Source organism: Nematostella vectensis, chromosome 6 (assembly GCF_932526225.1).
Source record: "Nematostella vectensis chromosome 6, jaNemVect1.1, whole genome shotgun sequence".
Taxonomy (NCBI): domain Eukaryota; kingdom Metazoa; phylum Cnidaria; class Anthozoa; order Actiniaria; family Edwardsiidae; genus Nematostella; species Nematostella vectensis.
Genome location: NC_064039.1, coordinates 3,562,243 through 3,578,043, shown reverse-complemented (window position 1 = coordinate 3,578,043; position 15,801 = coordinate 3,562,243). Strand labels below are relative to the sequence as shown.

Below are 15,801 nucleotides of genomic sequence, written 5' to 3'. Positions count from 1 at the left end.
GAGAGTAGGGTCATGTGACGTTTATAGTAGCCAATCATGTGTTAAGTCTAGGGTGTAAAGAGAATATAGGGGGATGAGATCTTGACCCATTTACTGCATTTCAGGCAAGACACAGAGTGTAAATAACTAACAACTCCATAGTAAGGTGAGAAATTCCTCCTTGGGTAATGTTACAAGTTAACACTCTTAAAATCAGATAAACGTAAGAAATAACGTTACAAAAATGTTAATGTTTTGGCCCAGTAGGCGCTTCTTTGAGTCTGTTCGTAGGTACAATTGTACTATTCTTGCACCACGTCCTTTTTGTACATTTTATACAGCACCAGGAGGGTGATATCGGTCATTCAATTACTGGTATACGCCTACTCTTAAAAAGCGGATATTTTCAGGATTATCGGTAGCAGAGAATACAGAAAACAATGGTAGACATATCATAGAAGGAATATAAAATTGCTAGTTAGACTTTAAAATTGTAGCGCCTATACATCCCACCATGAGCAGTGAAAATACCATTCAACCATGATGCGCCATTCGCGAAAGAATGGGAGAGTAAATTTACCGTAGTACCATGAACGTTAAAAAGAAAACTCAAAGCACCGTTTAGAAGCAACATGATTAAACAAGATCAAATCCTTACCTCAACAGCGATTGAAAACGTTGTACTATACCACCTGCTTGCCGAATTATTTGGTTCCCCAAAGGTTTCCCGTACAGCAATGCAACCGTCCTTGGGTTGCTTAAATTTTGCCCTGACAAAATCTACCCCCTTACACAAGAGAAAAGTCATTCAACCTGTGCAAATGCACAATTAGATTTCAAACTTTATTAATCAATATTGAGTACAATTTTAAGTTGATTCCATTTTACGTGAGAGACCAATAAATCAAACTATGAGTGCGTAAATAATTCTTTTAAAAACGCTACTATCAAATGCTCCATTCAAAAGCATTATCTATTTAAGGTTTAATAACTATGCGTGAGATGTAGTATCATGCATATTTCTATGGCTTTCGTTTACGATTTGCTCGATTGTCATAACCATTGCGCACAAAACCGGAGATGAAATTGAAGAAATGCCTGTCAAATTCCCTTTAATTGAAAAGCCCGACCTCAAACATACAACAAAGGATAATTTTACTGAGTTGTCTACTTGTCAGGACATTGGAAATATAATCAAGCTAGCTTTGGGTTGGCTCTAGTTAAAACAGCGTCCGCGATAGGCTATCCCGGCGACATAGAGATTTCTTGATAGACAGCTAGTTTTACCAACTTAATTTGTATAAACAAGTTAGCATTACATCTACGCACAACTCAAACACCGAGCTTCTATCGTATATCATATATTGATATCGTATATCAAGTATCAAATTCTAAAACCGCAGTCACAAACTAAGCATTAAACAGAAGACTTCTACTTAAGCAATCCAGATTTTGACAAGGCCGGCAAAGGTCTGGGACATATCAAGTGGCAGAGCATTTTATTGAATACTACGCTATTCGCTACCCATTCACTTACTATTTTACCAAGAATAACACCAGGAACGGATACTTTTTATTGTGCCACAAATATTCTAAGCAAAACCTACCTTTCTAACTAAAAATTCATTTATAAAAAAGTATGTAGCGTTTTGTTAAAAAATAAAAAAGTTAATCGATACGCGCCGGTTAGAAAATATTTTGACGCGAGTTTCGATTTTGTGACATATGGAGGAGACTTTCACAAATCCATAATAGAATCGTTTTTTAAGAAGACAAATGTTATAAACATAAAGCATAAACCAGTTATTATTTTGGTTTATCATATATTGATATCTCTATCAGCTACTGCACAGGCACTGTATTTTAACCTCGCCGGCAACATTTCTAAAAGACTTCTGCTTTCAATGTACACAATAGTGCCATCAAAAGCAGCGGATTCTAGTACAAAAACAATAACAAAATGAACGCCACAAATTCTCCTGAAATGCCTTTAGGGCTTCACGCCTGAAAGATAGGCAATTTCAATGCACTTCTAAAAAAACGAATATAACCAGAATAGCTTATCTTTTCGAATAGCTTATCTTTGGAACATAGACTGCACAAATTCAGTAATATGCCCTGTGGTGTTACACCAGTGGCAGACATTGGCATCCGTATGCAGTTTCCACATCAATGCCATCAAAATGCTCTTTACAATACGCTCTTTACAATACTCTCTTTACAATACGCTCTTTACAATACGCTCTTTACAATACGCTCTTTACAATACGCTCTTTACAATACGCTCTTTACAATACGCTCTTTACAAGACGCTCTTTACAAGACGCTCTTTACAAGACGCTCTTTACAATACGCTCTTTACAAGACGCTCTTTACAATACGCTCTTTACAAGACGCTCTTTACAAGACGCTCTTTACAAGACGCTCTTTACAATACGCTCTTTACAATACGCTCTTTACAATACGCTCTTTACAAGACGCTCTTTACAAGACGCTCTTTACAATACGCTCTTTACAAGACGCTCTTTACAATACGCTCTTTACAAGACGCTCTTTACAATACTCTCTTTACAATACGCTCTTTACAATACGCTCTTTACAATACGCTCTTTACAATACGCTCTTTACAATACGCTCTTTACAATACGCATATGAAGCCTCGCTAAATGATCTATGGGTTTAAATATCAATGTCATCAAAAGTAGTGGCTCTTTTACAACGAGGACTCGATCAGGATACAGACTCTCGTAATATGCCCTATGTCGCACCAATAGCACATACATTGGCATGTAGTTTACATATTAATGCAATACGGACATGGACTCTACAAACGTTGCTGATATGCCCTTTACCGTTGCAAAAGCAGCAGATTATTTTTCCCTTCCCGTAACTAACTTCTCGCTTTAAACTCAGCCCAGGAGTAGAAATGTCATCATAAAGAGTAGATTACCGCAAGAGTTAATCGTAACTGGTAGTTGATGTGCACCACTTCTATATTTACCATTAACTAAAACCCCTTTTCGGTGAAAAAACACACACTCGGCATTATGGCTTAAAATCACACCAGTGTATCTTATCAGGCAAAGTCATTAAAAACTAACGCCAAAATACGACAATAAGCGAGGCTGGTGAATACATTTAAAGATAGAAGCCTTTTAAAATAATTATGTTTTTGGAAATAACTATTTACAAGTGTACGTTTTCCGGAAAGCCATTTTGAAAAAAAAATTGAAGTTACCGCAAATAGTCCTTCAATCGGAAACGCGGTAGTGTTAACGTGCGAAATGTTCTAAAGAACACACCTTAAAATACACATAACTGTAATTACAACGCTAATGAAACCCACAACATCTAGCCAAGACTTTACCGACACTGTTATACACATCACATGTTTCTAAACGTTAGTTTAAACGCAGTTCCATCAAGTCTCTAAAACGTTCGATGAACTAAAGTAGTGCTATTACAAGAAAACAAATTTGTTTATTTTAGGTCTTGCTTTTGCCAATTGTTCAAACAATCACTTTAAATTATTTACAAAGAATGAATAGGAATGAAAACACCAGTTTGAATGAATGTTTAAATAGCCTCACAAATATCTTTTATCGCTTGTGTGATCGTACCGGTAGTGATTTCTTGCAGACTTGATAAACAAAAACGGTGTAATCGTATGCAAAAAACACCGAGTGCTACCAGGCAATATACACTGCGGACGTTGGCAAAGGAGGTTACAAGCGGCAAAACACTAAGTGGGGAGGTTTCGAGTACACATTGAGCGATCTTATTTCAGGGTTAAGAGAAATAGCGCAGTGAAAAGGAATGTTAAACGGTAGGTACTATATAGACTTCTTCGCAGAATACTGCCAACCCATTCGAATGGTATCGAGATGCAGCTTTTGTGAAAAACCTGATTAAAGACTACACTACAGAATAAAAACTATGCTGAATGTGAGGTCTAGATTGCGGTGCCTGGAAAAAAATATATAGTAAAATCGAAATCGGCTTTTCAGCACATTCAGGGTAGTATAACAACATTTAAAAAATGTTCAAAGCCAACGTAATTGAAGAAGCAAATAAAGTCTCGGGAATGGTCACCAGTGCTCGGTTAAGATTTTTTTAAAGAAAATTTCATTGTTAAACTGGTGAATTGAGGTGTAATCGCATCACAAGTAATTATGTTTTTAAGGGGGTTGCATTACCGGCGCACAAGTTATGTTTTTTTTTCAAGACGTACAGTTTATCTGACAAAAGACCATAGGCAGTTAAAATATAAGACTGCAATTATTTTAGAAATTGATTTAACCCATCCTCGTTATTATCATAGAATAAGATATGTTGATAGAATTGTCCGTTCGTACTGTTTGCGTTTGAAACTTTTATTCACCGATAAATCTTAAACTGCTTCCTCGGGTTTTTTTTCTTCTGAAATCAAACAAATCCTTGGGCCAATAACAAACACCTCAGTATTCAGTATTGGTTCATTTGGCTGGCATAAAAACCGACTGACTAACTGACAGATAAATAATCGCCTAATAACCCTATCGCGACATCCTCGTATCGGCATAGATTAAAATATAATTAGTTTGACAGGCAAAATATTAGTTTGAGTGTATTTGAGAACTTGTTGATTTATCAATTCTCTGGGTATATCATCACACCATTATAATTTATGAACGATTGATCTAAAAGAAAACAAAGCATTGAGAATTCATAAGGCTCTTGACCATATTTAAAAAACAAGAAAACCATAAAAGAATAAAAGAAAGAGTCATTCTTCGAAATAGCCACAGTATATGACCTTTAGGTCGGCATCAAAAAGCATACAAAAGGTTGTGCAATCTCATCCGATTTAAAATATCAGGGTTTTCTCTCAGTTTTTTTTTTTGGTTATTATGAAAAACAAGATCCTTCAATATTTTTACAATGTGTAGTTCCAGAAAATATCCATGCCCCCCCCCCCCCCCCCCAACTGAGGGGATTGGAAATTCCGGGGGGGGGGGAAGTTCAGACGCCCAGGAGTTTCCAGAGGGAAGGATGGGGGGGGGGTAAAATGCCCTTTTTCTTTAACAGTTACTGTATTTATCTTTTTCCAGGGGGTTGGAAATTCCAGAGGGGTGGGGTGGGGGTCATACCTCTGACCCCCTCAATAGGGGGGTATGGATATTTTCTGGAACTACACGATTTGGGTAACAAAAATTACTACTTCATTCAAAGATTGATAATACAATACAAAGAAAAACATTCAAAATAAAAAGTAGTTAATTAAAAAAGGAAGGTGCAACAGCACACGGGGTCCAATGGGGACATCACCCCAAGAATTAATTAACTTACTTTTTACGGTCTGAATTAACTAATTATTTATTACCTGAATTAACTAACTATCTATGACCTGTCTGAAAACAAGAAGTGCTGTGGAACACACCTAAGTCAACGCCCAAGAAAAAATCAATTTAAACACGACTTACCACTTTAACAATAAAAATTGGGAACCTTCATTGAGCGAAAAAATATTAGTGCAATGTTTCGATGAAAAAGGAACTCGCTGGCAATCTTAAAGAAGCAATATACTTTCAAGGGTTAAATAATTTATATTGAATCATTATCATTGTAAACCCGTTTTTTACCAAAAAACAATAGAAATTCTGTACAGTGAAATGTAATTCACAATGTTTAACTCTCTGTGCCAAAATAGTATTACAATTAAAACGAAGTAAGCGCTAAAAAATCGAATTTTATTTAACCAGGAAAACCATCAATCAAACCATCGAAAAGACCATATGTTATCAGCGAAAGTAAATAACACTATTTACATAACAGTCGTCACATTTTCCTGCAAATTTTGGTCACAAGAAAGTCGTGTCACTGTTTGATTTGCTTTGAACACAGCGGCGCTGATGTAATCTGCATAAGCCATCTTTGCAGCACAAACAGGCAATTAGAGCAAGACTGTGAAAGTTCATTTAAACGAGGAGGGCGCAGAACGGCTATCTCTGCTTTTAGAGCTCTGCTGAGAAAATTGATCGCCTGGTATTGATACGTCCAAAAGAAAAAAGCCGGGATGCGCTAATGACTGCAATGCACAGCTAGTGGACTGCAGAATGAACAGCGAGAATGAATAATTCATTTGTTATAAGTACACGTTTTTCATCGAAATGATTAAAACAAGCTGGTCAAATGCGAAAGACAGAGTAAATTATATGCCAGAGTTCTTTGGGTATGAAATTTAGTGAATGAGTCAACAGCCAACAAACGACATGGGTTATTTTGCTTCTAGTATTTTTAATTCTCGACAATTAAAAGACAATTAAAGGAAACGCCGAAGGAGGAACGAAAGAACGCTAGGATACCAAACAGATTCGAGGCTGCGAACAATGCATCATCCATATATTCCTTCTTGAAAACTTCACTCAGAAGTTATTGATCAGCAATATTTCGCATTCATTTCCGATATGGATAGACACTTAAGTTCACCTGTAGTGGTGTTTTGGGATGTTCACTTCTAATTTCGCATATAAATGGGAAAATGTCGTTCCTTAGTACAAGGTAAGTCCTTTTAGATTAATTAAACCTCTAAGTCACTAAAATGTATGGGTTTTTTTTTTCATATTACTCTGAGCTTTACGAGCTGTTCACCATTGTTATTTTGGGATTGAATAAAAAAAAAAGAAAAAGAACACATTTAAGGTAACTAGTAATTTCACTTTATGGAGCCAGTCTATAGCATGGCATCTATACTTTCCTTTCTAATAGGAATAGACTGTTTTATAAACCTAGTTATGTGCTGTTTACTCAACGAATCGTCCACTATCGTCTTCGTTTTCAAGCTCATAATAAGTAAATTAAATTGCTTCCCCCTCTTTTCTCGTTAGAAATTCATTACTTTTCACCTTATACAACCTAAAACGTAAAGTAAATATCGCGCGGGTATTTAGATGTTATCGGGAAATCCCCCACTCCTAATCCATACATAACGATTTCATTTTCTAAATCTCTGAAGAAAATCCCAAAAGGGTCCGTCCGTTTTGAGGCTTAGAAGTCGCAAATAAGATTAACAGCACCTCAAATGGTACACAGTTAAAGACTTCTCTTTTTTTTTTTGCTAAAACCATCAAAAGAACTAATTGATAAGCTAGGAACGATATGACCACCGGCTGTCATTACAAGAAGGGCCACAAAAAGCTGTCAAACTGGTCGCTGATCAACTTGATCAATTGTCTCAGCTACATTCGTTTGTGAAATTGCCTTTAATAAAAAGTGCTGGTTGTAATTTTGGAAGGCGATGGCTGTTTCGAATGGCAACGTGCGTGTGTTTACAACAAAAAAGTCAAGTTGGTAGTGCTTGAGTCTTAATTTATCTCGGGGTTTATCGTTAAGATTTAAGAGCAAGCTGAGCAAGCCATGGGGCGCCCAAAATCTGTCCCTAGGAGGAGGCCTTAGCAATAGCCCAATTACGACAAAATAGCTACATCACACATCCTACGCAGCTAAAAAATAGCATTATAAGAAGACAACTTCTTGTTCATTGGGCTCTAACTAAGTTATTTATCGATGTGACGATCGCCCTTTCTTACCGCCTTATCATTTGCGCTCTTGTCCACGCTCGATGGTGATTGGTGGAACCTACGAAAGCGCCTAAAATCGGAGCCCCTAAAACACTGCACTTAAATACGGTTTAATAAGTGTTCATTTTCCCTGAACCACTCGCTAATCGCATTTTCATAGCGCTTGTTCATGGAGATGTTTTGTTATTTTGTTTTTTCAGGTGACTGGTGAGCCGAGTTCCGGAAGGGTTTGCGGCCTAATTCAACTAATGCGCGGTTTTCTACGCAAAGCTCGTCCAAGCGGGGTCGTCTAATCCTTAATCCGGGTATGTGACAGTTTCCTGCGAAAAAGGTCGGGAATCTTAAAAGCATTATCATTTTTGAGTAATGAGCGAGAGCGAGATATCATGCAAGTGATAGTGGCTTAAGTGTTGTGTGTTTGACGAGGTGACATGGGAATTAGCAAGGTTGGGAACTCCTACTGGACGAACTGCGATCACATTCTAGAAATCACATGGTCGACTTATCAACACTACTCGTGGCGAGATTGCAACGTTTCCCTGGCGCTATTCGAGGATTTTCCTGCTTCCAAGATAGCAAGATGAGGCCCCTTTCACAGCGTTAATTGAACGCAAAGTAGTTCGCATAGGAACGCCATCAGTTACGTTCGTCTTGTTTTGACTCTCTGAAATTGAGTGCTCGGCGGGTGTGAAGGGAGAATTGAGGTATCCGGAAGAAGTCACACGTCGTGAAAATTCAAGATTTTCTTTTTAACTTGGGACAGGATTGAGAGATCAATAGAAAAATCTGAGTAAATTGGCTGAATTCTAGAAGAGTGATTTAAAAATGGTGTAACCCCGGGGAGCTAAGTGTACCTCCCTTGTCCTCACCGTGCTACATCGCTCGACATGACGGAAAAACATGACGTGATGCTTCAAGAATTTCTCTCAGTACTAAGTAACTTTTAGCAAACAAAATATCAAGTGCGACTTTTTTTAAATTGATGCGACTTTTTGTAAAGTAAAATTGTAATTTGAGCTTTTCGTCCCTGAACTGATACACAGGGCAATGATGATCAAGGAAAAATTATCTTAAAAACCAAAATCTGGTTATGTGCACTTCGGCCTCACGTTATTCGTGTTTTGAAAATCAGTCCGTAGAACATGGAACCTATAGCTATTGTAAGTAATTGTGTCTTCTCTCTCTATCTGGAATTGCGCGTTTTCCAGGTTTTTCCGTCATGCCACATCGCTCAGGTTTGCATTCTTGTTCTGAATCAGATATTCTTTGGGGTTAGTCTCATTAGCCTTGGTGTCTCATGAATCCAAATATCAAGTATTTCCATTCTAAACATGCTAAGGGCACTTCAGCCGTTAACTCCTCGGTTGTCAAAATTTGAGACACTGGACTCGACAGCCTGTGTATTGAGGTTTTAAACAAAAGCGTAGTCAAAGCTAGAATTCTTATCGTCAGCGCTAATCATGCGAGCTAGACTTCAACGGCTTCGAAATAGCCACTGTGCCGCCTAGGATAACGATGTGTGCGCAGCGAGTAAGATTTGCGCAAATTTGTACTAACAATTACATCTTCCTCTCAAAGGTGCACCTACTATAGACGGCAACAAATCATGACGTCGAACGAGACGCTAGATGGAAATTATGAGCATGACAAAAGGATAAAACAGGGTTTTTACACAGTGGCCTTCATAGTGGGAACTATAGGCAACGTGCTAGTCTTGATAGTCGTGGCGGGAAGACGCGAGAGGCGCACAGTCAACGATATTTTCATCCTGAATCTCGCAATCTCCGATCTTACATACCTCTTCATCTGTATCACCACGAACCTGTATCTAACTGTGGGGACGGTACCCATGGAGTTTTATTGCTGGTTTGTGTGGCCAACTATGACTGTCACTATATGTCTAAGTATCTTTACACTGACTTCCATGGCGATCCACCGGCGTAAAGTCATACTCAATCCGTTCAAACCGGAGATCAAGCACCGCTATGTATTCATCTGGATCGTTGTGATCTGGATTATGGCAATCCTGATTGTGATCCCGATGCTTCTGGTGACTAGGATCCTACAGGTCGAGCCGTACGGCTGCATGGAGGTGTGGCCGAGTATCGAGTACCGCAAAGCCTATACAGCATTCCTGTTCACGTGCCAGTACGCGCTACCGCTGACTATCATCGCGGTCGAGTATGTGCGCATCGGGCTCGACCTTTTCAGACCACGTGGTCCCAGAGCTCGTGGGGACTCGAAGCGCGAGCGCGCGAACATGGACCCCGCGCGACGCAAAGAAAACATGCAGGTGATTAAGACGCTAGCGACGATAGTAGTGCTCTTCACTCTAACCATGCTACCAGCTCAGCTCGGCTGGATGCTCGTGGACTTTGGCGGGGAGCGAGAAAAGAAAGTAGGGCAGGAGCTTATTAAGGTGTGCGAGTGGTTATTGTACACGCATGCGTGCACTAATCCCATTGTATACGGCACGCTGACGAAGCACTATCGTAAGGGCTACATTAAGTACTTGACTATGATCTTTTGTTGCCGCTGGCGAGTGCTGTATAGAAGCCTGAGCTCTTCGGAAAGGTCAAGTCCAAACAATACAAACGACGAAACGAGTACAAACCATATCAGCACAAAGGCAAAAAAGGTGTGGGGGTTCTTGGGCCGAATGAATGGACAGAATGGTCACGTATCAGGAGCAAGCAATTCTGACCAATCGAGTGAGACGCATAATCAGACAGATAGGCTTCTAGAGACAGATAAGAATAAAAATAGCGTAGAGACACGTGATACAAGATCGTACATCACGTGCGAGAAAGAGTCAGTCATGTGACAAGCTATTTGAGAGGAAAAGTATTAGAAATAGAGCCATGTTAAACTAGAGTGTACATCGTGCCTTAAATCTGGCGCGGTTTTTCGGTTTTTCGTATTTTTTTCCTCGGTATTAGGTTTCTCTAAACTGAAAAGTTTACGGTTAATAGAGACCTTTAGCACCGCGTTTTTTCTCGGAAACGTCAAACCTCTGGGTGTCACGTGATAAGGCATTGAGGTCAAGTTTGCGGTCTGCGCGTTTTGACCTCAGGAGCACCGTCTAGCGGTAAGTGATTTACCTCAGCAGTTTTCCCCTCAAGTTTTCAATAAGCTCTTGTTTGAGACCATGAATTAGTGTTTTTAATCCTTTGACTCTTGAAATAATATATTTTCATTGACAATTTGCACAATTAATAATACTTTTGCCTCGATTGAAGTCGAGAACATGTTTTGCAATTTTTCCCGCCAAATGCCACATTTCCCGCCAAATGTGCTAAACTACGTTATCGCTAAGACGCCAAACCGCAAACCGTGAACAGCTAACCGCGGTTTCCCTCTCATGAAGAATGAGATGGTCATGTGACAAGTTATTAGAGACGGAAAAGTATTAGAAATAGAGCAATGTGAAAGAGTCAGTCAGATGATAAGCTGGGTAATGTAGTAGGGTCATGTGTTACTTGGAGTAAATCATGCAAGAAAGCTCATGTAACAAGTTACTGGAGAATAATAGGTATATGAATAGAGCCATGTGATACTTGAGTGTTCATCGTGTGTGAGGGAGCGTTAGTTATCCGTTAGTAAGTCACTGATTAGCTGATGTGGTGAATTCACACGATGCCTGTGTAATTATTTAATTTATGACGCAATACAGTGCGTTCTAATTAATCTATCAGTATCATTGTATTTCGGTTTAACCCAGTAAAACCCCAAATAACCAACTGGGTTGTCTCGTAAATTCTAATTTACCACAGCTGCTAGAGACAGATAAGCGTAGGATAAGAACCAAGTAATAAGTGGTGTTCTATCACGTAACAATTGTGTGCAAATCCAGAGAGAAATAGTGATATGACATAGCCGCTGACAGATAAGTGCAGAAATACACTGATGTACATTACAGTCATGTGCCATCAGTCATGTGCCATCAGTCATGTGCCATCAGTCGTGTTCCATCAGTTAAAAGTTAAAAAAGCTGCTCAGGGAGTAAGAAGGTTGCTGGAAAATCTTATTTTTGTAGTTAAAAGATTTTGAATTAAAGTCTTGTTATATTTTGGGTATAAACCACTTACAGTAAACTTTGTACATAATGTTCATTAACCAGCAAAGCAATCAGGCATTAATAGATGTCCACATGGATATGGGGTTATAACCCAAAAAATGAGGCCAAATACATCAATGCATTTGAGAATATTTCTCTTTTATACGCAAGATGCTGCTCAAAAGTCATCCACAAAATAGATATGACTATGGTTGGCACAGTTCTACATTTATTGAAATAGTTGTATAATGTCAGTCAAACTTTGTTGGCATACAATATAACCACTCAATGTAGATTGTAAAGGCTGAACAGTTAAAAAGGATAATAAATAAAGCATTTGCAAAGGAATTAACATAAAAAACCCGGTTGGATTCAGTGTCATGTCAATAAAGAAAAACTTCTATTTAAATTGTTTTTTTTAAGGATATAAAGAATATAAATACAAGGTAAGGCTGTGGAAAGTTTAAAAAAACACTTTCATCACACCTCTTTCATGTTTGGGCTATGAATGGATGTGTTTTGGATAAGCAGGAAAATGACAAAATTTACACTGCTGTTGGATTTGTTTATCCTTTCTTGGTGGTCATTAGATATTTAAAGGGGGCAGGGGTTGTCTACTTTGCCGCCGCTCTTAGTTTTATGCATGCACTCCTGATAGTCGGGGGAGGATTGCCAAACAATTGAGTGCATCATGTATTGGGGGGAAAATCCCCTCCCCCCCCCAAAAAAAAAAAAGAAAAAAAAAAAAAAAACTAAACCTCCTTTTCAAACATCATTGTCAATCCCCGAGGCAAAAAAGTCTGAAACATTGGCTGATGGAAGCCATTAAAAGGTATATGGCTACAATATGAGCTATTGCGATGACAGCCAAGATTTCCAAGGGTGAAATACTGTTCTAAGAAGATGTAATACAGCGCTGTAAAACCGGGAACAGTGTAAATATGTAAGTACTTATGTTTGCTATGACCATTCACATTTCTGTGGGATTTGCAAACAGTGAGCAAGAACCTTGTCTCAATAAGTCTCAGCGCCGGAATTCTAGTAGTACGCTATGCCAATACGCAATGACAAGTACGTTGGTAAGAAAGTATAACATTTAAGTTAAGTATATCTTGTTCTCGAAGATTGAGGCGTTGGAGTCTGTACAGGGAAAGGGTCGGATCTAGGATACTTACGTTATATTTCTTACTTTACTCTATTAAAATAAGAATCTTCCTGGCTAATAACAAAGGTGAACTCGAGGGACCAGGCTGGATAGTTTTAGATATTAAAAACAAGTTATGCTAAAGTAAGCTATGTTACCTTATTGATCAGTGAAGGCGGAGAGATCGCCAAACACACCATCTTCCTTGTTCACCCGTTCGCGTCCGACTTTTGTTTTTACGCGCCAAACGGTAACCGCTGACCTACTATTCCCAGTCCTCCCAAACTTGATAAAATGAACTCGATTTCGTGTTCCCGCGAGATGACACGATCCTCGGGTACCCAGGGGGAGCAGAGACCGGAAGCGAAAGTGTGTTCCCGATCTCCGCGACGCCCTGGGTCCCCGAGGATGCCTTGAGACTGATTTTAGCCATTTCTACTCGGATAACATGAACTCCCTACTAAAGCCACATTAATATAATATAATATAATTTATTAATTTATATTGCGCTTTTTTCATATAATGATCAAAAGCGCATTACAATATAACTAAATGTTGAACTAATATATACAATAAAATTTACAATTATAATCGAAAATAATATGAAATAATAGATTCATAGGAAAAATATTGAATAAAAAAATAAAATAATAAAAATAAAAATATCTTTATATTGATGATTATGTGATATCAAGTGTTAAAAGCTAATTTAAAAAGATGAGTCTTAAGTTGCGCTTTAAAATTAAAGATACTGCAATTAAAAAATGTCGTTCTGGTCGCCACCCGCTTCCAGAATTTTTGCCGCATGCAAAAGTTTTCTGTATCAATTCCTTTTCTGAAAAACTTCTAGAATCATAAGGGTTTTGAGATTTGCATAAGTTATATAATTTAGGCCCGATTCATACGTCGCGCTCTTGGATTGCCGAATCTAATTGTCTATTTGTAGACATATAGAGAGACATTGGGCTCAACGCTGGTCCAGACGCACTAAACCACTAAACAAGTCGCGCTCCAATAGGTTGCGCGTGAGAGAAATAAAAGTTGAATTGATGCGGGTTTTTGTTGCAAAAAAGGGAAAAAATATGGTATTTGATTCAAACTCGACATTTGAATGGGTGTAGTGCTTTCGCCATGCAACTCGACCGGTGGAGTCGCGCTTGATTGATGGTATCTAAGCGCGCTTGATTGATGGTATCTAAGCGCGCTTGATTGATGGTATCTAAGCGCGCTTGATTGATGGTATCTAAGCCCGCTTAGAAAGTATCAGTTTCCCTTTTGTACTGTCAAAGTCTGTTTAAGTGTCCGAAGTTCGGGTCCGTCCGAACATAGGACCATATATTGCACTCGATGATAACGATGATGATAATGATGTTGATAATGGTATGCAAATTTTGATGTTTGCAATGGTTATTATAATGATAAAAAAATGATGATGGCGATCATGGTTATAATGATGAGGTTATAATGATGATGATGATAGTTTTGTAATGGTAATGATAATGATGGTAATATCGCTGATGTTGGTAATGATGATGGCGTTTATGGAGTGATCATGAAGACATTGGTATAGTTAACATGATAATTCCACGAGTGAATCAAGAGTGAATCTTCTCTGTGTTTCTGGAAAGCTTAAACAACTTGCTTATTCAGAGCCTTGTCTCAATAGCAACAAAGTTTTCGACTTGGGAACGACAAATGGTAATAAAGATTTGCTAAAAAGATCGCACAGAAAAAACGCCAAAAACCGTCAAAATAAGTCATAACCGTAAACCGCGCAGTCTATAAAAAACGCAATACCGCGAAATAAAATAAGAAAACACAGCGTCAGACTTGAGGCAAAACCTCATCACCGCAAACCCTAACGCCCCCCTCTAATAATAGCATTCTCAAATAAAGTTTCGTCATTCTTATCATTTTATTGTAACGGAATTATAATATCAATTTCCCCTTTAAAGAAAAATATCAATTTCTAACCTATTTCTTTTCACCCTAAAACTTTGGTGAACTTTACACTATTTTTGAATATCTTTTGAATCTTTGGAGATTTAATGAAAAAAAAACTATAATAGAAAAGAGGAGCTGGTTGTTAATTTTTTTAATATGTCTTGTTTTAGCCGGGATATATGATATAGCGGCCACCTCGAGAAAATGAAAAGCATCCAAAGTAAATTGTCTACACCTACGCACCTACTCAGAGCATCTGGTCTTTCTACAGCTTGTCTGTAGTAATTCTACTTATACCAAGGTTTTTTTGTCTAACGTAAACCGGCACCTATTCAAGATCAAATAAGGGAAGGGTCATTATTTAGCGGGGGGAGGGCTGCTATGTTTCGGGGGATGGTTGCGATTTTTTTAAACTCAGATTTGGGGGAGGGCCTCAAACTATAATACATGGTTAAAGGGGAGGGCCTTATTTTTTGAGAAGGTATTCTGATAAATTTCCGAGCTCCCTTAAAGTCTGGAATTTCAAAATTCTTTCGTTTGGCTGGCGCTAAAAATCGTTATTCCCTAAGTCCATTTATTTTTTTCTATCTTTTGCAGTTTTGCTTTTTATTAATTTCCAACACTGAATTTACGAATTCCATTTATGTCATCGTTTCCCCCCATCGTTACAATATATTTCGTCAAATTAATGAAATTTATAATATAACGAGCATTGAATAGCAAATAGGCTGTAACCGCCGATAGTGCTGGTAGATTTGGCTTCGCTAGCACATTTTGTTACGTTTATCTTTGTTAGATTCCCAAAAAGCACTGCTAGCATTTGTTTTTCTAACCTTCCGGTGAAGTATTTTTTTCCTGCCTTGCAAACACTGTTTTTTTTGCAAATGGAAATCAATTTGACTCCTGCCATAACGCGAATCAAGGAGTTGCAATAATTTGATTGAGTGTGCTTGATAACAGGCACGTAGCAGGGGGTGTGTCACTGGGGCCACGTGCCCCCCACCCCGCCGCTTCACCCCATTATTTTCAAAAATTATAGAGAAATGACCATGTTTCTGAATTGTACCCCCTCAATATTTCGAGGCCTGCTATGGAACTGAAGATATCAAAACACAAAA

The 15,801-nt window shown here is 38.4% G+C and overlaps 2 protein-coding genes across 14 annotated transcripts in view; one reads left to right on the top strand and one right to left on the bottom strand.

The window, feature by feature from the left end:
- Positions 1 to 12,004, top strand: part of LOC5507349 (neuropeptide FF receptor 1) — a 35,710-nt gene extending 23,706 nt beyond the window's left edge. For 8 of the 12 annotated variants that reach the window (XM_032375984.2, XM_048729656.1, XM_032375989.2 and 5 more), the window contains 2 exons: positions 7,739 to 7,843; positions 9,117 to 12,004. In XM_032375984.2, the coding sequence (XP_032231875.2) occupies positions 9,145 to 10,362 (1,218 nt within the window). In that variant the 5' untranslated portion in view covers positions 7,739 to 7,843; positions 9,117 to 9,144 and the 3' untranslated portion in view covers positions 10,363 to 12,004. The other 4 variants (XM_032375985.2, XM_032375990.2, XM_032375993.2 and 1 more) reach the window with 4 other exon arrangements.
- The window catches only part of LOC5507331 (CD151 antigen), a 52,984-nt gene extending 40,010 nt beyond the window's left edge, over positions 1 to 12,974 (bottom strand). The window contains exon 1 of one of the 2 annotated variants that reach the window (XM_048729659.1): positions 12,898 to 12,974. The gene's annotated coding sequence lies outside the window, so the exon portion shown is untranslated. The remainder of the gene's footprint in view (positions 1 to 12,897) is intronic. The other variant, XM_032375995.2, reaches the window with a different exon arrangement.
- Positions 12,975 to 15,801: the final 2,827 nt, after the last annotated feature.